At 40.8% G+C, this 26,714-nt stretch overlaps 1 protein-coding gene across 1 annotated transcript in view; it reads right to left on the bottom strand.

The window, feature by feature from the left end:
• The window catches only part of PHYHIPL (phytanoyl-CoA 2-hydroxylase interacting protein like), a 57,139-nt gene extending 42,322 nt beyond the window's left edge, over positions 1-14,817 (bottom strand). The window contains exon 1 of the mRNA XM_033066548.2: positions 14,463-14,817. Within this exon, the coding sequence (XP_032922439.1) occupies positions 14,463-14,610 (148 nt within the window). The 5' untranslated portion in view covers positions 14,611-14,817. The remainder of the gene's footprint in view (positions 1-14,462) is intronic.
• Between the last annotated feature and the right edge of the window lie 11,897 nt (positions 14,818-26,714).

Here is a 26,714-nt window from a genome sequence, read left to right as displayed (position 1 = left end):
CCTGTTACTTGTGTTCTGAATATATGTCAGTCCTACAGTGTGTTATTTATTGGTAGTGTAGCAATCCGTACAGATTTCCAGTTGTTGTACATACACAGTGCCCTGCAGTGTTTTAAAGTCAGTGGAGGAGTTGTGGCATTCTGTGAGCCTTGAAAATCCTAGAGCTGACTTAAAATCTGTTAGTGACTGATTCACTGCTCCTGCTTCTTAAACCAGGCTGCACAGGAGGATAATGCAAAGGCCATCTTTCGCCTAAGGAATTTATTTGCCTTAGGATCTTTGCACACTCAGTGGAGAGTAGAAAAATCCTCATCTGTGTCTCAAAGGGAGTTCATTGTAAGTACTCAGAGTTGCTCCAGAGGAAATGCTTCCTCTTGATTCTACAGGAAACAGGGGCAGAAAAACCTTCTGAGGCTAAATTTAGTCTTTGTGAATGCCCCCTAAATTGTCCCTATGTGTGTTTGCAAGAGCCATCTTTGATAACCTGCAGTACATTCTGGAGTGAGAAATGAGAGCAGCTAACAAATTTGGCAAAACTCTCTCTCCAGGGCTAACACAAGCTCCTCAGCTCCTTGTCCAAGGTTCAGAGGGCTTAATCTCCTCACGCTGATAGGGACAGGGCTGCCTGCAAAGCAGAACAAGTGTTCATTTATCCAGGCACAGCCGTTGCCTGATGACAGAGGTCTCACAGTGGCTCCTCTGTGATGGAACATGGGTCTGTGTTCAGACTTTTCCACTCACTGCTTATCTGAGACCTGCTGAACTCACATCAAATGCTCATCATTTGTAAATTCTTTTTCTCTAATTTTCTCTATTTCTTCCAATATCTTTCATTAGTTTTAAAAACCAAATTTACCTGGGTTATTTATCTAATTTTTCTTTTAATATCAGTATTTTTTTTCTTTATTCCCTCTGTTCTAATTTTATCCATTTTCAGTCTAACCTCACCTACTCCCATCTATCTGAAAGCCAGCTTCTGATTAATCCATCTCCACATAAATTCAATTAAGCCATCAACTGTACGTTTTAGGGGTTGATCACATGACAGCCACCAGGTTATTTCCGGGATTAGGAGGGAAAATGAGGTAGAAAGTAGCAAAAAAATTGCTTTCTGTGTTGAAGCAGTTGATTTTAATTAATGAAAATAAATTTTACTTGGTTTGTGTGGCAAAGTTTTGGTTGCTACAGGGAGAAGCTGCTGAAGTTTCCCCCAGGTCCAATGGAGCCCATGCCAGCCAGCTCCAAGGCAGACCCACCGCTGGCCACCGCCAAGCTTATCTACATCGCTGGTAGCACCTCTTAGATAACAGATGTAAGAAGAAGGAAAAGACACTGTGCAAGAACAATCAGAAGAGAGGAATGAGAATATATGAGAGAAACAACCCAGCACACACCAAGGTCAGTGAAAAAGGAGGGGGAGGAGATGTTCCAAGCTCTGGAGCTGAGGTTCCCCTGCAGCCTGTGGGAAGAACTCATATTTCATAAGTCTGGGGAGGACTGTCTTCCATGTGACAGACCCCATGCTGAGGTAGGGGAAGAGTGTGAGCAGTCCTCCCTTGAGAAGGAAGGGGTAGCAGAGAAAACGTGTGACGAACCAAACAAACCCCAAATTTCCCATCCCCCTATACCACTGGTTGGGGAGAAGACAGAAAAAATCAGGAGTGAAGATGGGGAAGAAGGGAGAGGTGGGAGGAAGGTGTTTTAAAATTTAGTTTTTATTTCCCACTATCTTACTCTGATTTGATTGGTAATATATTAAGCTAATTTCCCCTAGTTGAGTGCATTTTGCCCATGACAGTAATTGCTGAGTGATCTTTCCCTGCCCTGACTTTGACCCACAAGCCTTTCATTACATTTTCTTTCCCTTACCCAGCTGAGAAGGGCAGTGACAGAGCAGCTTTGGTGGGTACCTGGTACCCAGCCTGGGTCAACCCACCACATAAATTTTCTGATCTCTTGTCTTCAGCAAGCTACGTACAGTAGCTGCCAGTTGACAAGAAAGTTGTCTCTGTGTATTTTATCAATCTTATAATATATTGCCTGTCATGCTGTGGAAGTATTAATTTGTACACATAAGTGACAGTAAAGTTTTCCAATACCACATTGAGCATAGCAACAGAAGTAAGGGTATAAGGTGGAGCTACACAGTTTTGTACTTTAAATCCCAATCTAGACTAGCCCTACTATTTTGTGTGGGCAATAGCTAGACTACTGCAATTTAATTTCTTGCATTTTTAAAACAGTCATTACATTTTAAAATATATTTTAATGCCGTAGCTCTATCAAATTAATTTAGAGGTAGCACCAGCTTAATTATACATGCCCCTACAGCGCTATAGCTACAGTTCACAAAAACTAAGGACAACCTTCCCCCTTAATTTCTGTGTACAACCAATCTGTTCCTGCCAGGAATGAATTAGACCTGGTATTAAGGCAGTACTGAATCCTGTGTTTTTGGAGGAGACCCAAATGTTCATGTATATTAAAATCTCTAAAAATGTATTACTACATATGTGATTGCATTCATAAAATGTATCAAGCAAAGCTATTCAGTAAAGGAAGATATGACACAGAGTGAGCCTAAGGAGAGATTGAAAATGGAAATATTTTATTGCTAACCAGTGACTATTTTAATTTGTCTAATAGTGCAATAGAAATGAATGCCAAATCCTCCACTTTCTGCAGACAATTTGAGGTCTGAACAAAAAAAGCTCCATTACCAATTTTTTATTGCTCTTTCTTGAAGTTGAGTAATATATCACTATAAACTAGATGAAACAAATGAGGTATAAATTGAGCTAAATTCAAGGATTAATGAGATTAGCATCTATCAGGTCCATAGGCTACCTATAGACTGACCACTAAGTCTTATGCCCTCTGGAGTTAATTACACAGATATCACAACACTGAAAATGCACAACTGATCTTTACCTGAATTGCAAACAAACCTTTCCACTCCTAGCACAGGAGCAGTGACGTCTGACAAAAATGTGGCAGCAAATAATTCAGAGACAGAAGACAGAAAAGTACTCCACAATATCTTCAGGGCTTCCTCCCATGCTTAGGAGGCATGAGGAATGCTCAGTGACAAATAGGACAAAAATTGTGAAGCCCAGCTTTCAAAGAAGAGGTTGGTCCCCCCACTCCTCTCACCAGAGAGTTCAAAATTTCCTTTATAATTAACACTTTTAGAAAATGATTTTAAAATATGCAGTGATCATGATGGCTAAGGTGGGGAGACCCAAGATCTCAGGGTCTTGGTTCTATTTTGGTGCAGTGGTGTTGAAATGGTGCCATGCAGCCCTTTTGGGAACAGTTGCTGTCAGCAAGTATTATGAACTTGTGGTCAGTCTGGACAAAGATGCTCATTCCCAAAGTGCAGCTGTTTGGCTGCAGAAGGCAAATACTGGAAATTACTAGGAGTGTCAATAAAGAAACAGGAACAAGCAGTGGGGTTAGACAGCAGTCACTTTGATCATTCATTAAAATGACTGCCTGACAGCACTGTCTAAATGGAAATATTATGCAAACGGTGAATTCATCCTGAAGTAAAATCTCCTTCCTGTATCTTGTTGGCAAAAACTCTTTATCAACAAATACACCCAGACTGAAATAGATCATGCAACCAGCTTTAGAGAGAATATGCAAGTCTTATCCCCATTTTCTCATTTTGGATTTCTCCACCCTTTTGAGGGGTGATGGTCTGTACTCCTTATACTGTCAAACTCTCTCTGACTTTGACAGAAAACAGCTCATCTCAAAACACAGCTGAGTAGAGCAGCCAGCTGCCTTTGCTTGAGCCAGCTGTTCCCAAACTGAGGTTGCAATCCCACATGCAGCTGCAAGGCAGGCAGTGAGAGCAGGGTCAGTTCTCCAGCCTATTATGTGGTGCTTCCACAGAGTGTGGAAGCAAAAGCTTTGCTACAACAATGATCATGGGTATCTTCTTTCACTGCTTTAAAGTTGTTTTCCCCTCTTCCTCCCCCTCAACTACTGATGGAGTCTTTTTACTGCTTGATCCAGCTGAACCCTAAGGCAAAGTTTTCAGCACTGGGCACACTCCTGCAGAGAGAGTTTTGTACGAATTATAAAGTCAGGGCATTCAAATACTACATCAATTCACTTCCCACAGGATGTCTTCAGGAATGCTTATTCATCTTGAAATGATGGTACTCTAAGAAGTCACTTAAGCTCTTAAGCTTTCCTGATCTCATGTCACAACTTCAAGAACAATCAAAAGGAAGAATGCTTGGAAAAGCAAAAAACAAAACAAATAGTCAGAAAAATTTGTTGCTGCAACTTCTGCTAAATGAAGAGATCACTCCCTGCACAGATACAGCATAACATGTTCTGCTGTATAGCTCAAAACAAACTTTGGTTTAGTCATTTCCATCACCAAAAGATTATTTTGCTGTGGTGTCCTCCTTGTTTAGGGACACAGACAAACATAAAAACCCCTCTGCACAAACCCTTCTAGAGACTGTAAAGGAGAAGCAAAGAGATGTTCCTCCCACTTCACTGGGGGAGGGCTGGTGGCTATTTCTGACAATCAGATTCTCATTCTGGCAGAAACATCTTAAAAATTATTTTTTGTTGTCATTACAGGTAGCAGTATTGGTAGCCTTTACAAAGCACTCTTGTGTTTCAAAGATAACATTATCACCCAAACACTGGCTGTGCACTTCCACAAAGGCTAAGCAACACATTTCTTACAGCCTTAAATCATGTCTTCCAGGCCTGCTGGAGATCAGAGAGGCTGGCACAGGAGAGCAACTAAGTGCAAGTCACTTGTAATGTTCTACCTGCTAACTAACGAGCAGACAAGCCCTGGCAGGCTGGCTGGAGCTGCAGGCACACAGCACTTGCTACCGCTCATTTCAGAAGTGTAGCACTGCTTTCCTCTCTCCTGTGCCCTCTGCCACATGCCAGCAAGGAAACAGGAGCATGGGAGCAGCTGACCGCTTCTGATGCCAAGGACTGTGTGCACGCTGTAACAGCCTGTGCTCGCCAGCACTTCTCAAAGGAAAGGAGAAGCCAGTGTTCCTCTCAAGCCTTGGGTGAGGTCAGGGAAGGGTGGGGGAAGGAACTCTCCCCTGTACTCTTTATGCTGTCGTGGGAGCTAAGCAGAGGGAGCCAGATTTAGTAAAGTGTGTGAAGTCCATGGCAGGCTGTCCCCTTCCACACAACACAGTAATTGAGGGAGTGCTTGTGAGGGTCATGGCTCCAGCTCTCTGCAGAGTTCATGCAGTCTGGGAAAGTGGGCAAGGTGGAAGCACAAGAACCCTTCTGCATCCTAATGCTGTTCCTTCCCTTCCTAGGGCACAGCACAGTGCCTGGGACAGACAAAGAAGTAAACTCAGGGCAGAGGTGCTCTCACAGAGTCACAGAAAATGCTGAGCTAGAAGGGACACACAAGGATCATCAAGTACAACTTCTGGCTCTGCTCAGGACTATCTGCCCTCTTAAAACCACTTTGCTCTCCTCTTCCCCTGAGTGCTTTCTCCTACTCACTGTCTTTGCTTACCAGAGGTTCTTGGGGAAAAGAAAAAAAAACAAAGAAAAACCACAATGGCCAAATAAAACTTGCCATTTCCAGATGCCAGCCAGGACATGGTTATGATGCTACTCTCCTGTCCCTGATCAGGGACATATAGAGAAACTAACTCTGAGGAGTCAGGAGACATCTTCTTGCCATGTGCATCCTGCCTGAGTGTCCCCTCCCCACGCTGCCATAGCACTGGGGCTGCAGGATCACTGAGCAGCAAGAGGCTGGTAGAGAGAACAGACTCCACACATTTCCATGGTTCAGATGCAGTTTATCAATTGTTTGAGGACCTGTCCAGGTCAAGTTTGGTTCTATTTTCAGAGCTGTGTAATGACTGTTGATGACATCTGCCCATGACTGGCAGCACACATTGATGAGTACTGTAAATGACCAGTTTCCATATGTATAGCCACGTGCATCCTTTCTGCTCCAGGCTGCTGATAAAGATCCACTGGTGGTAGCTGCTGTTTAATATGGTAAATGATTTTGGAGATTACAGTCTTCTCTTGTGTAATCTTCTTACATAAGGACTGAGAAAGAAAACAAGTGAAGTGCAGAATTTGAACATCAAAAGCAGTGGATCTGGAGCCTAACATCTTGAAAATCTTTTCTGACTATTCCAAGCTAATAAAAAGCCAACAGAAATAAAGTTCACCCTCTTATATATACAATAAACTTAAATAAGAGCTGCACCTCACCACAGAATCTTGTGTGCTAATCTGCTATGTGTTACTTAGCTAATCAGATGTTCAGTGAATAATACGGGAAGTAGCTAAGCAAGTAAATTTTAATCTAAGCAAAAACTAAATAAAACTGAACAAAAGGTTTCAAAAACTTTCAAAAACTGGAGCTTAGAGACTCTGAATGGGTTGTTACTAGCATAGCTTTAGGTCAGAGAAAAAACATGTTGTTCTTCCTAACCAGCTACCTCATAGTGAAACACACATTTTGAGACTTTTTGCATGCTGATTTATGATTTCATGGTATTCCATTTGGTCTCCTCATGTGCTGCATCAGCAGCTCCTGCTTGTAGCTCCTTTTGCTCATTCCTTAAAACTCATGCTTGTAGTAGAGATAGAGGGGCTGACTTGAAATGTTTAAAATCTTGGTGGCAGAGAGTGAGGAATGTAAAAAACAAAACAAGATAAAGAGAACGGAAAAAAAGTAAAAGTAGCAGAATGGGTGGAAAATGCTGAGAGGCTCTTTTGTCCTTTCCATTCCTATCGATTACTGTCTGCTCTGTTCCTTTCTTTATCTTTCTTTGCTGTATCATGTGTCATACTGCAAGCTTTGAGAACACTGTGCTCAGATACAATGGCAAAGAGCCAACACATTCAAGACCTGAAAATACCAAAGAGATGAACAATGGTCACGGGTGGAGGCTGTTTGCAGTAATGTGAGAAATTTCATGCCTACGGAAAAAAGGTCATGATCAGGAGTGGGTCTGCCCTGTCTTTACTTCTGAGCATAAGGTATAGAGGGCTCACAGATTAACAGAACTCAGATGGAAGATTTTCATTGCTTTTAGATGAGAGTTCTACCAGCTCTTAAGAGAAAATATTGGAAAAACCCTCCACCAGCATTTGCTGAAACTTTTTAATGAATTCAGTTTAGCTCTGTTTGTCCTTTATATACGTTCTAATGAACAAATATGCTGGTGATGAGACATAGACAGTGCAATCATTATGCAGATTATTCAGTGAAGGATTTGAAATAATGCACTGGTAAAGACTGGATTCCTAAAAGAGGCAACTAATGAAATTTCACCTCTGCCCTGTTGATGCACTAGATATAAACAAAAGGCCTTATTCAGAGGGGGATTTTTGTCCTATTCTAAAAGCTGTAACACTGAAATAATTTAATATTAAAATGTTTTTCCTGCTGGACCTGATCAGCTTCTCAAATGGAAAATACAGCCTAAACATGCATATTTTATCAAAAACTGTTCTTTTTTTCCCCTGTTTGCATTTTTCCCTTAAAATGCAAAATCTTACTTGATGTACATTTCCTTGGCAGTAAGATCAAGACTGAACTCAGGAAAAAAATTGCTAAAGCTTCTAACATTGGCTTTACAATGACAAAACACAAATATAACAAATCCAAACACCACAGATGTAGCCATCTTCTCTGATGCCCTGCAGAGTTGCTCTGGTAGAGAGAATGTCCAAAAAGAGAGAGTAAGGAGGAAAAAAAACCCAGACTAGGGGAAAAATCTATTGCATGTTCTTGTTTCATGGTGGAAAGGGAGTAATGACCCACTGGTAGTCTCTAGATGCAGTCAGTTAAGAAAATGAGAGCTTCCTGTGTTTATTAGCGAATGAGAGTGGCCCTGTGATCACAGTGGCTGATGGCACGAGCCCCACAGAGCTCTGTCCCTGCTGCTCTGTGCAGTGGCTGCACTCACCGGCACTGCAAATCTCCTGCTTTGCTGGGCTGTGCCCACCAAGTGAATCTGTTTGTGTCTCTCACAGGTGCTACACTGGCATCCAAGTTCATCATTCTTTAGACAGACTCCTCAAGATAGCTCTGGAGAGCTGGTAACTGACTCATAGTGTAACATACTTAACTGGAATTTCTAAAAGAAGTGTTCTTTGTGAGGAAGACAATGATAGCATAAACAAGACCAAAGCCAAACCCCCCCAATGTTTTTAAACTATTTTGTTCTCATCACACAGAAACACAGAGCCAGGGGAATTTCAAGAAGCTTTTTGCTTCAATCTGTCTTCTCTATTAAGAATTTTCTATGAACTATCTCTGCAATTTTCATAGGGCTCTTCCAGTGCTCCTCCTTGCTGTGTTGTTTTCCATCCTAAGCAGTAAGCTGACTGTCTGGCTCTCTTCATTCACCGCGACATTAGGTACTTAAGCCTAAGGCACCAGTGTCTCTCAAAAGGTTGTGCAGGGTGGCAATGCTTTGATTCAGAAGATGAAATGCATCCAGGCACACAACTCTGAGTTTCACTTATTTCTTGACCTGTGCTGACAATGTGCACTCTTTTTTCCTCCACTCCTAGGTGAGAGATAGTCATCCAAACATTTCTCTTGGACACAAACACAGCTTAGTTGCAAAAACCACAGAATGTGTATGAACTGCAGACCTTATTTATAAGCTGCAGACCAGTGTCATTTGGTGGTCACCAAAAGCTGAGCTTTCTTAGTGCTCCTATGTACAAGCCCCAGTACACTCTATTATTTTAAAAGTCACTAATACTGCTTACTAGAATTCTGAAGGAAGATTTTTTTTCTCCTGCTCTGCAAAGTTTTTGCTTTTCCCTTTGCACTGTAGTCATAGATCTGCTTCTCCTCTCAACCTCTTTTGCCATCTTGCCTTTTTAATTCATTGCCCTAATAACATAGCATATACAATGTAATTATTCTTTATTTATATATAACACCTAAATATTTTCCAAGTAATAGAGGATAAGGAAAACTGTAAGGATGAATCTCTTATGAAGTCATCTAAGACAGAGATGATATTCTTTTTGCTCAGAGTGACAGCACAAAGGAAGTTCACTGACTCCAACACAGGAGATGAAACAAAGAAATTAATCTCAAATACACTCACTCAGTGGATAAGCAGAGAAGGATTTTCACAGGAAAACATTCTAAAAATAGACCTGGAATTTGATGGCACTGTACTTCAACAATATAATAATGATGATGATAATAACAACAAAATTAACTACTACTACTACTTTATACTTGTTTTTACACCATGCCAAATAATTAGAAAATAATGTGCCCTGAAACGATAAACAAATAATTTGGCAATTATCTGGAGGAATGCTTTTAGTACAGCAAAGCCAGAATAAATTGAAGGAATGAAGTTATGAGAGAGTCTGAGCAGTAGAAGTGCTTCTACTTTAAGAGATGTACATGTTGATGTCTAATTCTAGACATTACTTCTAAGCTAGAAAATATGTCCCTAAAACAACATGACACCAAAACACAGATTAGGTCAGAAGAGAATGTTGGCAAACACCATCACAACACAGAGATCCTCCAGGGCTCCACTTAAGACTAAATAGTTCCATGCAGCCATGAGTACCCAATGGGAATTGCTGAAAGGATTAATTGTGGCCTACTCAGGTTTCATCTCTCCAGTAAATGTTCTACTGAGAGTAATAAAATACTGGATAACAGTGGATTATAACATCAGGAGTTCTGAAAGCATTCAAATAATGACACTGCAGAAGAACCCCTCTTGACTCCATACCTGAGTTCCAGACAAGAATGGTACTGGTGGCATTTTGGAAAGATGCTGGTACATGATTTAGATATATTTTTGTATTCTGTGTTTCTATTTCAAAATATTTGAAATGACCATTAAGTTCTGAAAGGACGCACATAAAAAGCTGAAGTCTTTTTCCTCACATTTCCATTATTAGCAAACCACAGTATGATCTTTACATGCTTCCTATTCATCACAAGTGTAAGGAATATAAAATTTCTTAGGAACAGGGAAAAATTATTATGCAATTAAAGAAATGGTATGCGCCAAATTAGGTTGATTTGTTTGGTTTTTAAATGTGAGAAATACAACTCGATTAGAAAATTGTGTCAACATCCTTCGAAGTAAAACCACAAATTTAAATTTTGAATATACCCTTGCAGCATATTTTGGAGGCAAGCAGGCAGAGACTATCTTAGATCTGAAATGAATACTTATGAAGATGAAAACTTATCAGAAATGATCATCACCTCCAGTTCTGTGCATTCAGGAGGAAAATGCAGCTCCCACCCTTTGTCTTGTTAGTGAATAGAAGGGCAAAAAACTTGTGTGCAGTTTAGGTACAAATGCTGACTATGGAAGTCACCTCATCTTGTCGCAAAGAAGCCCCATGACTGGAGGAGCCTTCTGTAGCTCTGCATTGACCTAAAGAATGTGTCCTCCAGCAGCCACTGCAGGAACCCATCCCCTTGGGCAGGATGGGATGTATGACCTGCACAGCTGCAGGAAGACCTGTCCACTACAACTGAAAGAATAGCTGTCTGCTTTGTCCAAGTGCTCATTTTAATTAAGGTTTAATCTCCTCAATCTCTACACTAATCCTGGGTTCCCTGTAATAATATTCCCACAGAGGATTCCAGGGTATTTTCTGGCATCAAATAAGTTTTAGCTGCTGGGTTTTTTCTGGTTTTACAGACTCCCGCGTATCCATCTTTTTTTATATTCTGAGAAATATGTGAGGCAGAAAAAACTATCACTGTTTGAGCATTAATTGGATGATAATGGCAATTTATGGATTCGAAGAGGAGAAAAGGTGCCACTAGAGTGTGTAAAGTGGGCAGCTGGCACCGTAGCTTTTGCCAACATTTGTGTCAACGTGGGAGTACAGCAATATGGTAACTGTTAACGTTGCACTCAATAAATATCTCCCCATATGTGAAGATGTGACTAGCCTTTTGGAGGGAGAAGCCAAGTATTCTCTGTATCTGTGGCAGGATTTTAAGTGTAATCTCAACAAATCTCAGCAGGTCTTCATGTGTGCTTAAATACTGTGCACATAAAATTGCTTTCTTGAAATTTAGCATAGTAGGGAAGCAGTGAAATAATAATGAAATAATTCACACATTGAATTATCTGGAGAAAAACAGTGTAATGCTCAACATGGCACACTTTTTCTCAGTTGATTCAAGCCTTAAGGAAAAATACACAGGCCTACTGTTGTCCAATGCATGTGACAATTTTTGTTACTATGTGACTTGGATTCTGTATTATGTGTTTGTGCATCCACAAAGGCATTTAATTTATTTCCAACTTTTTTTTTTGCTGTTAGAAATAGGAACAATATTAAAATTATTATTTTAGGAACAAGGAAAATGTTTCTGTTACACATGAACTTGTAACTATTGGAGTTAAACAGCAAAAATTATACTGCTGATAAAAATGGCACTAGACATTTTTGGGGTATTTTTCTACAGCTATGAGCTTTTTCTTGCCATGAGGTTTCTTCCTGTGGATTCTGTACAATCCTTACACGACTATTCACTACATTCTTTTAATATGGAAAAAAAATCCAGTGTTAGGGTTCTGTCCTCTGGTCATGTTCTGTTTTCATTTTGTCATGACATTTCTTCCTGTGAGGAGTACATCCACCCTTTCTCCACCTCTTCAAAAGCCTTCTTTCCCTGCCTCTGTCCATCACTGCTACCCTTCCAAGTGTCATCCCTACATAACTACTAATTCTGAATAAATCCCACAGCCCCATTCCCTTAGAAGAAAGTTCTCTATAATAAAAATTTATCATGACATCAACAACCAAAACATCATCATTCTGAAGAGTCAAACCCACCGAGATTTTCAAGAATTTTTGTCTGTGAAGCCTCAAAAAGTAAAATAAACAGAACTGAAGCAAACTCAAAATACATACTCAAAATATATACTACGCAACAAACTGTCCAACCAAACCACTTGTAAAATCAACTGGCTCTACAGGTAGAGAAAATTTTCCATTCAGTTTTAATGATGCCTCTTCACTCTCCAACCAGACAACAAAATGAGGATTCAACCCACAGAACATCACCCATGCATTTATTTTTACACTGACATAAGCATAGATTGTCTTTTATGAAAGAATTTGGGAATGTAAGGTGGTGCAGCAAAAAAGAGTATTAAATGACAGTGCTATTTCAAACTAAAATGACAAAATGCCTTACTGAAGTGCTTTGGGTACTATGATGAACAAATATGCTCTTGTATGGATAGGAAATTAAGTTTTATAGTTTCATGTGCAAGTATAAGAAGGGTCGTTTAGACTTTCTTACTGAAAAGCTAATGACTTTCACATTTCTTAATAAAACACTTTCAACAAGCCTCATTAATGCAGCTATTTACATTCAGTTACTGGCATAAGAACACAAGAAGGGAAGATACTTTCTCCACCCTATCTCTCAATCCTAAAAGCTTGAAATTTATAGATGTAGAGAAATATTAAACAGCAACACTGCCTCACAGCAAAACCCAAGCATAAAATAGCACCTTCTGAATGGAAATTAAGATCCTGAAATGTTGCTCTGGGAAGTGAGACATCAGCAGGCTGATTTTAGCAGCAGGTGGCCAAGAAAGACTAAGGCAGAGGTATAATTTTTTTTGTGCCAGCATGGGGTCAGCCCATCACAGAGGATTGAAGAGCTCATGGGGATGGGTCTGCATCTTCCCCAAGAAGGACACAGGACTGGGGAACCTGAGCACTCTGTCAAGTCTTCCAGTTGAACAGCAAGGCTGTATTGTGCTGCTGCCTCGTTTGTATTTACCAAAGAGGTGAAAGAGCAGCCTCATGCTGCCATCACTAGACCGGTGGAACAGCAATGAGATTGAGGGATGAATCTCCTGCTTGCTCTCTCCCATGGTGTTCCCAGTGCCCCAAGGACACAGGAGAGCACGAATGTGTGCACTCACACATTGCTCAGAGAGGGCTCAGATCCATCCCTGTGTCTGCTGCTTCCAGCTTGGATGTCTCTTTTCAAGCAGATCCTACCTGGTTGAGTTAGGCCTGGCTTGTAGCCAGTGCCTGGATGGAGATCTGTCCTGTGGATGCTGTTGTGTGGATTGTGTTTGATCAAGACAAGATAGGGCTGTGATGGCCAGCTCTCCTCAGCCTGACTTCCAAACACCAAACAAAAAGCTGGTGTTTCTTGGGAGAAATGCCAGTGGGGAAATACTATATAACTGCATTTTGCATCAAGAGTACTCTGCCATGACATAGATAGTGGCATTTTGCAAAATTTTCTTAATCAAGCAGTAAATAATCTTGTATCAAAATAAAGATTTCTGGAACTTAACACCCTATGTAACTAACTTTTCAATAAGAATTAAAAGGAAGGAACAAAAATCAGTAAATCCAAGCATGCTGACTCATGTGAGATACATGAAAATGGAAGGTTATATTTATGAAATCTATAAAGCCAAGTACTCTTTATTTTATAGTCAACCACTGCTCTGGTGGAGTTTAGAATGTTAGGGGAACTTGAAGCAAAACCACTTCAGCTGCAAAGTAAAAGCAGTTGCGAAATAAAAGCACCTATTTCTTACAATAGGTGCCAAAATAAATAGTCTGACACTCCACTCTGTAGAATAGAGCATTTTGCACATATATAAATAAACTTATAAAATTCCACTCAGAAAACAAGTAACAAATAAACAAACAAGTAAACTTTTATCCTTGAGCATCTGTGATCCAAAGACATTCAAGTCCAAGAAAACAAACTATATTTGAGCTTTGTCAAATACGCATACTAAAGAGCAGGTCTTACCATCCTTTTAGAGGAGGGCATCATCTCTTATATCTTATTTCCTAATCACATACATATACTCCCCTGCTCCAAAAATAAATTTTGAAAAGTATCCATTTCATAGAAACAGCCATATTCTTTTGAACAGATGGGAAACCTGATGGACTGGGATGCAGTGAATCCCTTATTTGCTGACTTCAGGAAGGGATATTTCTGATTTTGAAAATTGGTTTTAGAGAGTTTTCTGACTTCATGGCTTAGAAGATCAGCAATGTAGAAAATAAAACTGCATGTTGATAAATTCTGGAGATATGTGGGAATCAGACAAAAAAGAATAAGCAAAGTACATATCTGAAGAAAAATACACATTGCAGTTGTCCTCATAACATGGGTATTCCCACTCCACTCCCTCAGTCATTGCATACTCAGGATTGCATCAAGCAATTAATTGTACAGTAAATTCTCCTTCTGCTCCTGATAGCATGACCACTCCCTAGTTTCTGCATATCTGAGCATCCCATTGAATTTTATTTTCCCTTCAGGCAGTGGGTCAAGTTCTTCCAAGCCCGTTCATCCCAGTTTCTCTGCTCTCTTTAGCCCCTTCCTCTCTTAATTGCTCACCTCTCTTCTAGTTCCCTCTCCTCCCTCTTTGCAGTCTCCCTCTGCCCCAGGAGTGCTGTACCTTGTGCACAGGGTGACCGTCTGGGATCCCAGCTTGGGGGGCTGTCTTTGCTCACGCTGGAGATGGCAACTTCTCCGTGGGCCCTTCCCACTGAGGGCTCCACACTGCCCTGCTGGTGCTCCTCCCCCAGCTCCTGCCAGTCTCTCATTCGGACACAGAGAAGAGAGGTTTTGTTGAAAGTTGTGTTGGGGCCTCATGAGGGAATGGTCCTGCCCACTCTGGCCACTTGCCAGACTCCAAAGACACCTGAAGGGAAAGGTCAGTAAGGGTCCTGGGATATTACTGTTCCCATTCCAAAGTCAGATGGGCATGAGCTTTGCGTTCTGAAGACACTGTGCCTAACAAAATCCCTTTGCAGTCAGCACTCCTGGTAGCCTCCCAGTACCAGAACTGGGGAGGCTGAGCAGGGGAGAGGAGGAGGTGGCTGCACAGCCAGGCTTCCCCTGCTGCCACTGTCATCGCATTTGCATTGCAGGGAAATGATCTGGCTGCCTTTGTGTGGCCCTTTGGCAGGAGCCCAGCAGCATTTCTGTGCCACTGCTCACATTGTACTGCAGGAGTATAAACACAGGCTTGTCCACAGTGCTCTCAACAGCTCTGGAGGAAATCCATGATTGCCCAGTGTCAAATAGGCCTGAGAAGCTGGGCTTTCTGTGCACCACTACTGTCCTTATCCTAATACCCTGTCTCTTGTAGGAAGGTGGAAATTCACTGGTATCAGAGAAATAGGACAGTACGACTGTGATAAATATTCTCATTCAGAGCTTGATGCTACAAAATTGTCTTTAATGCTCCACTGTTTCTAAAGACTCAGACTGGCCAGTGTTTAACATTTCTCACGACCATGCCAAGGTGCCACAGAGATAAATAAATGAGGCAGAAAATACATAATGTTTGAGAAGAAAAAAAGAGAGTTGCTAGCATGAGGAGAAAAATTACTTTGAAACCAGAAAATACCATCTCAACCAATGCCTCCCCTACACTATAAATATTTAAAAGCATAAACTATGTTATCAATACTCTACTCTTTCCTGTCCAAGTTCTCTTTGACAGAGAAAATAATCCTGGAAAACATAAAGACAAGATCTTCCATCTACCCAGAAGTCTTTGTACCCTACTGGCTAGGCACTATATATGAGCTACTGGACCACTATGCTGACTTTATGGCTGGATTTGCATGACCACACAAATTGCCAAGCCTGAGAACACAAGAAATAGATCAGAAAAAAATCAGCAAGGTTGGTCCTCTCTAAGCTTTGAGATTTCTAGACTGGAAAAATCCCACCGTGCTTCCTGATTTTAAGGCACAAACTTGAAGCCCTCTGGCATTCCATGCTGATCTTTCTGCCCCCTACAACCCTCACTGGACAGGCACTGGTCCAGTCTGCCACAAACACGGGGTGGCCACCTTCCTCTGCGCCCCACCACGTACAGAGCAGGAGCTCAAGTTGCTCCTACAGTCAACTCTGGGGAAATTACAGCAGCTTTAATAGGAGTTGGTGTGCATCTTACAGCCCCAGATGATGTGGTATTTTTTCATCTCTCTGTTATCACCTGGGCAGAGCAGCTTTGCCCACAAGGAAAGCCCTTGCCCGTCTGTAGCACGTGCTATCTAGGAAGGCGTAGCTGTGCAAGCAGGACCACCATCTGCTCCCCTTTGCCCGTACCACAGTGAGCAGGCAGAGGGGTGAGGCACACACAGTAACACTCAGCTGCTGCTCTTCTTTTCTGCATCACAACATGGCATTTCATGAATAACCTCTTTTCCACAAAGACAAAAGCAGGATTTTGCTGCTGACTTCCCTAATGCTGCAGAGACCAGCTGATTAAACTCTTTGGAAATGCATGTAAATTATCTTTATCTTTATTGACTTCAATGAAGCTAGATAAACTTATACCCACTAGGGAACTAATCCTTATGTATTACTGCACTAATGCACTACTGGACAAAGAAATATAGTTACCAATTTAAATATGAATATGAAAAGAAAAGGAATCTTTCTCTTTCCTAGAAGCTGTTACCCCATCAGATTTCCACAAGACTATAAAAGTCTTCAGGCTACAGCCTTTATTTTCTCTACCTTTCACCTGAAATTAACATTGTTTTAAACAAATGCAATCTTTATAATTTTTCCTATCCCAATTCTGTTACTATTTCCTGCTCTGCATTGATTTTTAATAAGAAATTAAGTATGAACACTGATCAAAAAACTAATTTCCTTTTGAATTACCCAAACGTTAAAACTCTGTGGCTCTGAAGAACAGAGCCATCCACAGAAGTCTTTTTGATAATGGTGTCCTTCTTTCAAATCCAAACATTTTCTTGATGTAGAATACAAATTGAGCTCTAGTGTATAAGTCAGCTAGGATTTCAGAGTTGGCCTTTATACTTTGCCATTAATTAATTCTGTCCAAGAAATTCAGACAAAGATACAAACAAAAAAGTTCTCTAAATACATTACATAAGGCATTCAGAATATTCTAATTCATTCCCCTCCAGGAACACAGCAGAGTCAAAGAATAGTGTACACAGCATGTTTGGAGTGTATAAAAAGCACTAGAAACTGTAAGAATAGTTTAAAACCCATTTATTTAAAGCTCTCCATTAGAAGAGCTATTGTAGAGTATTTGCTAATCAATCTACACTTCTGAATTCTAAACAATTGCAGGCTTAATGAAGTGTGCTTTTCTTCACTTTCAGATGCAGGAACAAAGTTTCCTATTAAAAGGGAGGAAATGCAAGCAGAAGGCAGAAGACCTCTTCCAAAAATTACTGGAACTTCGGAGTAATTTAAATATTGGCTAGAAAGTCAGAAACTCTTGTTTGTGATCTGAGAAAGAAACATTCTTTCCCAATACACCCCATGTACAACTTTAAGTCAGGTAGAGCACGTCTTCTCTGTGATATGAGGAAAGCCTCCAAAATCAGGGGAAACTCATAAAAATTACTCCAAATTTTTTAAAAAATTTAATTTTCTTGCAATTATCACAACATAACTGGAACAGAATCTGAGACTATGGGTCAGTGGTCAGTCAGCATGGTGAGATCTTCCAAGCTGAGTAATCAAAAATGATTTGTGCTAAGGAATAGCTACCACAGCATGGAGTAAAAACAGAGCAGCTATGTTTGTTGAGCCTGGAAGTACTTTAAGAGTTTCCTTTTTCTCAAGATTCACTTATTTCAACTTGTATAGAAACACAAGGGAAAGTTATCCCCTCACACCTTTGGCACTAAACTTGGTAGCATTCATTCACCTGAAAACCAGGAAGAGTCACAAATGCATTGTCAGAAAGTAAAAGAAGAAATGAAAGTGAAAAGTAGGCTTTGTTGCGCTCCCCACTAGCCCACAGATGACACCTTCTTCCTTGTCCTTCCTGTGCAGCAATTTCTATAAAAGGCCACAGAGCTTAGTTGATACCACAGTGCTATAAGTACCATTAACTTCTATGAGATTTCTCTAGGCCATTATATCCTACTCTCAGCTCATTATTCCCTGGAGCCCAACTCACAGAATAATAATTTGTGGCAGCTCCTTATTCATGCTGGGATCTTGTATGGTCATTGTTTTTGTGTAGCCCATCTCATTACTTTCTTGTAATATTTACTGTGCAGTGAGACCTAGGAAAGTCCCACACCAAACTAAATGCTTCATAGGACTAAATTTCTAACATTTGATTGTGAACATGCTGCATGAGAAAGCCAATATTTGACATCCTCCTCAGTTTTTATTTTTACACAGACCTACAGTTACAGACAATCTTAACAGAGTTTTAGGTTACAGTAACTTGCAGCATTGCCTGAGACTGAGAAGATGCAGTTCCTGTAAAAGACAGAGATTAATTCCAGTGCCTATATGGGCATAGAGAAACATATGTATATATATCTATTTTTCTTTGATCATGTTTGATAATGAAGACTATATTTCCATCATGCAAATATTGAAGGGTTTGGGGGTTGTGTTTAACATTCATTATAATTGGTGCAAGCTGTTAAAATATTCATCAATGCTCTTTAGGCACTGCACCACTGAAAGGCAAAAAAGAAAGAATTTCACTTACATATTGTAGGAATCAGCTACTGGGAGCATTCTGAATCCAAACCAAGAGAAGATCAATGATTTACCTCTTTCCTCCCTATAATAAATTCCAAATGTTTGGATTCAGTCTTTTCAGTCTGCCTGGAAATTGAAGATGCAACTAAAACCATCCTGAGACATGCCTGAATGTATTGTCTCCCTCACCTAAATATCCCAAACCCTGAGGAAGCTGATACCTGCATTCTCAGAGCTTATCTATCTTCAGAGCTTTGTAGTCTCTCATTCAAGAATTTGGATTTTCTCTGAGATATGTGGCTTGGAAATGAATCTGGCACAATATGATCCCTTTTGTTATGTAATTGGAAAAATTCAAATCTTCTGTTAATATTAACATGGGTTTCAGAAGAAAGAGGAAATTCCACTTTTCCTAAGAAAACAAAGCCCATCTGATCCCACATCTTTGCAATTCATAGACAGATATCCAGGCATGCAAAGCAGGCTTTGCCATTTGTCCATGAAAAGCAGCATCATGCGATGCTATCTGTATTTTTATTGTGACTTCAATTTACAGACCACATATTCTGGTGTGGTGACAGATGAATAGTTCCATGGCACAGCGTGGGATGATGGCCCATTATACGGCTAAGGGTCTGTAAGGAAGGTTTCCATGACAGCATTATGTGTATCATTGGTATTTTGGAAATAACATTCAGCTTTGATCTCTGACTTCTACAGGTTTTACTGTTCCCATGGAACATTATACTCAAGAAAAAGAAAAAAAAAGAAAAGCTAGGCTAGCATGAATATTTTCATACAGCCCAGAATATCTGGAAGTGATATTCCTGTGATAAACTGCAGAGCTAAGTGATAAAGCACAGACCTATTTGTTAATTGCACCTATTAAATATCTTTAATTACCTGTTCTACTAACTGGTCAGTAACCATTCTGTCTTGGGACTTATTCTGAAGTTTTAGACTGCTGAACAGGTTCAGACAGCTGACGCTTCCAGCCTGTTGTCTACATTAAATTATAGGGTTTTTTTGAAAACAAAACTGATTCAAAGCCCAAGAGAAGTTAATTTCAATCCTGGGCCAAAAAAATAGTGCTTTTCTACACATTAAAACATGATGGTTTTTAAAGCACAGCATCTTGCTCCACAAAGCTGAGGATGAGTTTAGCACTGAATGACAAGGGAGAGTTGGACAGGAAGGGCCTAAAGAATTCAGATGTACATAAAAGTAAAGTTAAAATCTGTTTTGCAGCTGTTAATTCCTCCACATTTGGACAGGGATTTTCAGAGGGTCTAAAGGAACTAGATGCCCAGTTCCTATTGAATTTCAGTAGCATTCCACCTCTTAACTCCAGTGTGCTACTCTGAAGGCTGTGAGCTGAAACACAGCCTCTGTAACAGGTTTAAACAAACAGTGGGGATCTGTGGTTTTTCAAGGCCACAATACTGGTCTTATCTGCAGCACAGGGAGAGATCCCATGCAACTTTCTGCTTTGGAAATGGAGACTTTTCTCCATCCACATGACTCTGCTAAAGCAAAACACACTGTCACATTATGCATATCTGTTGGTAAGCATGTACTTACAATTTATATACAATAAAATATCTAACTGGCTACAATCTGCTTAAGGAGCTTTTCTCTTAACCATTTGAATTTCAAAGCACAGACAAAATTGCAGAAGGATTTTAATTGTATACAAGATCTGAGCTTAGATAAATTATCTACATGGATTCTTAATCTTTTGTGGGCAGCCAGTACTTCTTAATCAGTGTAAAAAAAGAATTCAATAATAAACACAAACACTGAGTGACAATACAAAAGCATGGGTTTTCTAGTACATTTGAAGTTATGGCACAAAAAATCCCTCTGATAAGGAAAAGAAGATGCATTGTTTCCAAAATGCAGCTTTTATTAATCAACCTCCCCACATTTTTAGAGGATTATGAGTAAAATCTGAAGATGCAGAGAATGAAGAGCAGAGAATTCCTCAGTTGTACTCTCATGGACAGAGAAGAGACCTACTCACATAGTCCATTCCTAAAATAAATGCCAAAATGTTTTCCTGTATCAATGTCAGGCAGGAGCATGAGCCACTGGTGTCCTGATTTTCTGCATGCTCCTCCATTTCAAGCTTCAGATAAGCCAATAAAAGACACCAATGCATGTTTCCATCCTTACAGTTGTTTTCAATAGTACTGCACCCTGTCAGGAAAGCAGTTTTCCTGAGGCATAGCAAGGAAATGAACGTTTTGCTCCTGTTTTAAAGAACGTACTGATTTAACTCGTGAAAAAGTTGCATATGATATCCTTTGATAACAGGGCACCATGAAATCAGAGCTTCCACAGAAACCAACAAGAGCAAGATGTACTGGTGGCACCACAGTTAATCCAGCACAGCACTTACTTTGCACTGAGCCATGGTACTGCCTAATGATTAACACCATAAGAATTGGGTGAGAGACCAGGGATAGGAGAAAGCGTAAGGTCCTTAGCACAACCCTAGCAGTGAGGGTACTAGATGTGATAGAAATTTGTTGCTTCTCTAAACTTACAGCAAGGGAAGGAGTGAGAGTCCTGAGGAGAAAAGACAAATATGAAACAAGGAGAGGCTAAGTTTATTGCACCACCCTATTTCATCCAAAATTAGAAGAAAACAATGCTTAATGTTCTTCAGGGTTGGGTAGTATGCTCAAGAGAGACGCCTGGCTCTGATAGTTTTCTTCGAAAAGAAAGGTGGTTGTTCTCAACTTGTAGCCAGATCTGCTCAGCTATTCACCTGCTTTCTACCCACAAGTCTCACCTTACAGACTTGTTTCATGTTCTTTGAAAAGGTCTTAGGTTAGAGCACAGCACTAATAATGCCAAGGCTGTGGGTTCAATCCCTGTATAGGCCATTCACTTTAGAGTTGGACTTGATGATCCTTGTGGGTCCCTTCCAACTCAGAATATTCTGTGTTTCTGTAATTTGGAGAAGTTTGGTTTAGGGGAAGAGGCAGTCTTCATTTTCTGAGGAGTGCTAGTAGTCACAAGAAGCAATGGTAAATTACTTGATGGGATGCCCATGGAATCTATGTAACTGCATGTAGGGCTGTCCATTGCTACCTCACTCATTTATGAGGTCCAAGCAGCACTCACTTCCATAGGTAAAGGTTGTTACCTTACAAGAAAGAGCTAATGAAGAGAGAAAAAAAGTGCTGCTCAACCACTTTCTCTCCTATTTTACTCACCAGGCTTTTGTTTATTCTTTGGCAGTATTCCCTATCCTCATTTTGTTACGGGTCAGGCAGGTTGAGGAGGACATGCATGTAGGCATTTTGAGACTGTTTGGCATACAGGAGCTGGAGAATTTCCCAGGTAAGCAGGCACTCAGAGCCCACAGAAAGGGCTGGCACTTCGCCCTGCATCCCCAGCTCCAGAGACACTTCTCACATAGAGGGGGGGTGTGTTACATGCCCCACAAGTCTGACAGCTGGCTCCTCTCTGTTCCACAGTCTTCTTGGCAACATCTCTTTGGAAAAGGCATTGTACAAAACGTGGGATGACAATCAAACAAACCTACAGTCAAGGGCAAAGCAACACCATGTCAATGGTGAGTTTTGATAATAAGGTGTTCCCAACCCAGACAAATCTGGATACGTAACCTGCTCAAACCAAAATCAGAAAATAAAAATGAAGTATGAATTAACAAGCTTTGAAGGAAGCCAAAGAGGATTTTGACTTTCTGCTTTCCTTGAGATCTTGGCAGCTGACAAGCTTTGAGCTGGCAGAGGCTGCCTTACTTACTGGGACTGTCCAGCACAGGGAGGGCTGAAGGAAGGCTGCAGAGGGCAGGTACAGCAAACATCCACAGGCAGAAACAGCAGCGCTTTTCAGCAAATTAGAGCATGGAAGTGTGCAAAGCACTTAGATACCTAATTTTTAAAATTGTGTGTCACAAGGAAGTGAAGATAAATGCATCTTGGGAAGAGTTTTACTTCTGCTCTGAATGTGCTGGCAGCATGATATTGTGCACTGGGCGTTTCCCTAAAATCAAAGCCTTAAATGAATGGGCAACGTATGTCAGTATTTCTTCAGCTCAGAGATGGGTCTGTTTTCTAGGTTTTCTTTTCTTCTTTTCCTTGCTGATGAAAATATCAAGGAACACTTGAGCTGTAGAAAATACATTGCAGACCCCACTTTTAAACAGATGCCATTTTATAAAAGCTGGTAAAGTCCTGGGGCTCTCTGGTTGTTTTGCTTCCTCTGCCTGACTTCACAGAGAGCCAGCTACATAATATCTGATGCCTACAATTCACTCATCAGCAGCTATTCTGCTATTTTTTTTTCAAAGAGAATACCACACAACTCTAATCAGAGTTGATGTAGATCAATGTGAGCCTTTACTTCCATTATATTTAAAGGGACATACGATTTATTGATTTGCTTATCAAATTTTAGCACATGCGTTTTTTGTCTACAGTCAATGCAGCAGATCTGTAGATCCAAATGTCATTCAGTACAAAACCAGAGTGATATCAGGAAGATGATAAGGCAATGATATTGGCATCAGACACAATTATTTTATAATTTCAAGTTTTAATAAGTAAAGATAGCTATTTGAGCACAAAGTTAGAGCCCTGAAAAAGCATTACATCTTAATGTCCTTGTTCTGTGGGGGTTTATAAAAAAGCGGCTCACTTGATTTAAACATGATGTTCTATTTAAAGATAGTTAAAAATAATTTAAAATTAAAAGATAATTGATCTTGTGCTGTTGATAATTAGTTGAAAAAAGCAAAGAGCTGGGGTTTTTTAAACAACAACAAAAAAAGCCCACATACTGTGCTGCCTTATATCCTTTGCTTAATATGCCTTTTTCTTCTTGTTTTTCCTGACCAATGTGGTCTGATTATACAGCTGATATGAACTTATCACTAGAGTCAGGAATTAGGCAGGATTCATCTCACTGGCCATGTACAGGCATGCACATGATCTAGGGAGATTTAGTGATTTAGTCTGACAACTGCCTAGGCTCCCTCTACAGTCCAAGAAGCACAAAAGGCACCTCACTCCATCCTCAGCTTGGGATCCTCTCCAGTGACCAGCTCCACCTACACCAAGGCTGACCTTGGCTACATAGCTGAAATTTATAAAGCCAAATACAAAAGATATGGGTTCCAGCTGCAGTGAAAGCTGTGCTTTTATGTAAGATCAACTCTGCTTAATTTCACAGGTTTGACCCATCCCCAGTGCCTCCCTTCAGCAACGCATTACAGGTTACTTCTGTGAGATTAGTGCATTCTTACTGTCAGGCAAATGCAAAAGGGACTTGCTGAATCATGTCCTCAGTCTAAAAAAACAGACTGATTCACTTGTTAAATCCTATATAAATTATATGTCATTCTTAACAGGGCTAATTAACACAGTATAAAGGGCAAAGCAAACTGACAACTGTAGTGCCTCTGACCATATGAGCGGAGCTTTCAGCACCTTTGACCTTTGTGCTCCTTTCCTTGAAGTGCAGAAATATCATTCACATTTCTTTCCCCTTGGAAAGAAAGAAAAGGAACATGAAAAATAATACTGATAAATGACAACATGATTGTCCAGTAAGAAGGCATCATCAGCCACTAATGATTCATTTTTTCCAGGGCATAATGTACATCTATCATGTATCTCTTGCATATTAGCAGTGCTGAAGCTGGGGACAGAGAATACCGGTTTTGCTTTTCCTGTGTGAATAAAGCCATGATCTGATGTGAATGACTCACTGCTGTTGTGTAAGCTTGTAAACATCTTTGTGTGAAAGATGAAGGCATTTTAGATGAGCCTGCTCAAATCAGTATCATCCTCTCAAGCTTGAGGACATAATTCTGAAGAAGACAGACTTGAAATGCAACAAGATTTGAGCAATAATATGCAATAAGATTTGCTAGTGTTCCAGGGTTACTGGAAAAGAAATCCACCAAAGATCAGCTAAGAAGTATTGGTTACTTCAATTTACAAATCAGCTTGGCCATGGAAATGCCTCTGGTCAGGATCTTTTTTGAACTGTGACTCCAGTCACGCAGCATTTCTGAGGAAAGGTCCATTTTAGTCCATTTAGTGCATTCTAAGTCTATTTTAGGGAAGTGGTAGGTTTGAAACACACACCAAAGAGAAGTTAGTTGCATTTTTAAGAATCCACAACAGTGGATTGATCAATTTCTTCAATTATTATTTGCAGTTTTAAAGGAAACTTTATTTCCCTGGCTCCAGTTTTCGCTGAACCTGACCTGTTAGGACAAATGTGTGCTCATATGAAGCCCCACAGAATTGTGTCATAGGCTGGGTACCAGTCCCTGCTCCCGTCCTCCTCTGCTCAGCCATACCAGCTGCTTGGATGGCCAGGGGAGGAGAAGAGTTACCCTGGGAACCCACAGATGCCCTGCTTGCCAGGCCCTTTGCTCCTACACCCTCTCCCGTCTCTGTTGCTGCTGACTGTTCCCTCATGTGCTGCCTGATGCATTTAAAGGAGCTCCTTGGCTCACAGGGCAGCACACACCACTTGCCTGGGAAGTGGCAGTGTGTACAGAGCCTGGGAAGCAGGGAGGGGTAGAGGTGTCCCATTTACAAGAACTGGTACATTCCTTTGTCACAAGACTGAAAGTACATATGGCCTTTCTGAACTTAGAGCTGTTATTTCTGGCACTGGTTCCCACTATCTCACCAGTCCTGGAAACCCTATTAGCAGGTACTGCACGGATTACATCAATCACAGCCAAACATGAAAAATCTTGCAAAAAAATTCATCCTCTTGCCTATGTAGTCTTGCCTAAGAGATGACATAAGGAAGATAATACAAACTTGAGAGACAAAACTTGTTTAGCAGGCCCTTGTTCTTTACTCATCCCGGACAATGTGTTGAGCTCTGCTGGCTTTGCTTCCCTGGGCAACTGCACTGAAGCTGGAACACTTCCCTCACACAGCCCCAGTGCTCGTTTCCATTTTGTAGAGCTACATAATTCGATTTGCTCTGGTGGTTCAAAAGGTCAGTGGGAAAGGGCTCCTGTGGAGAGGAGAGCGAGCAGCTCTTGCTAACAAATGGGTGCTTGCCTTGGAAAACAGCACATATCTGTTCACATGCATCCAAACTGCTAAAGCATCCCACTGAGAGTGAGCCTGCAGCAGGAAGGGACTTTACAGATCTTTCAGTCACCAGGAGTTACACAAACAAGAGCCAGAAAAAACATTTTGCTCTTTAAAAGGGAATCATTATATACAGTGCTTGATAAAGTTCATTCTAGTAATTCATGGAATAGGGAGGGATAACAGGACCTAGTTGTTTGAGGAAAGCATTCAGATGTAAAATGAGATCTCAGCTTGGTGGTGGTGTTGTGACAGGATAGAGACAAAAGGGTATTCAAAACACACAGCCAAGAAAGGGGAAAGAAAATCTGCATCCCAATTGCCATGTAAGGACAGTCGTGGTGTGTGAGTTGGAAGGAAACCATCCAGGTCCAAGTCCACATCCAGGGCAAAAATTAATACAAAGGCAGCAGTTCTTGGAAAAATTCAATTATGCATTGCTAAGGTAAAGCAAAAGCATTTTCAGAGAAAATGAATAAAGGTAAGACACACTATGTTTTTTCACAAACAGAGCAGGTCAAAGTGGTGTTATTCCACAAGCACTATAAATCACAAAAAGAATGTTCCTCAGAAGCACTGTCCTGCCCTGCCGCCATTGGAGTGAGAGAACTCACTGAGGGCAAAGAATTAGACCTGCACAGAAAGCACGAGTCTGTGACATTTATATAGCATCTCATCACAAAGGGTTTGAAGGATACTTAACATGCAGCATTAACAGGACCATTCAGCCACCAATGAACAGAAACTTCTCGATTATACCACAACAAGAGTTGACCCTTCTGCCTGGAAGACTCCGCAGTGGTGAGGCAAGGGAGCCCAGGCACACAGTGCATCCCTGGCACACACACTGTGCCCACTCTGCTGCCAGTGGTCACCCTAGCTGCACTGAGAGCACCCCAGCAACTTCAACTGAAATTCTGCATAGAAACCCTCAGTGCTTTCACCTGCACACACCTCACTGCTGGGGGAGAATTGTGTGCATAGGAGATGTTGGGGCTGCTGGTCTGTAGCTCCTGGGAGCACTCTGGAAGGGAAGGCCCAAATCCACATTGACTGGAAGATAATGATGTCCTTGGTGCTTTATAATCCTCCTGTCC

This window comes from Catharus ustulatus, chromosome 8 (assembly GCF_009819885.2).
Source record: "Catharus ustulatus isolate bCatUst1 chromosome 8, bCatUst1.pri.v2, whole genome shotgun sequence".
NCBI lineage: Eukaryota > Metazoa > Chordata > Aves > Passeriformes > Turdidae > Catharus > Catharus ustulatus.
Note: the sequence above shows the minus strand (reverse complement) of the source record. Positions and strands in the feature narration are given on the sequence as shown.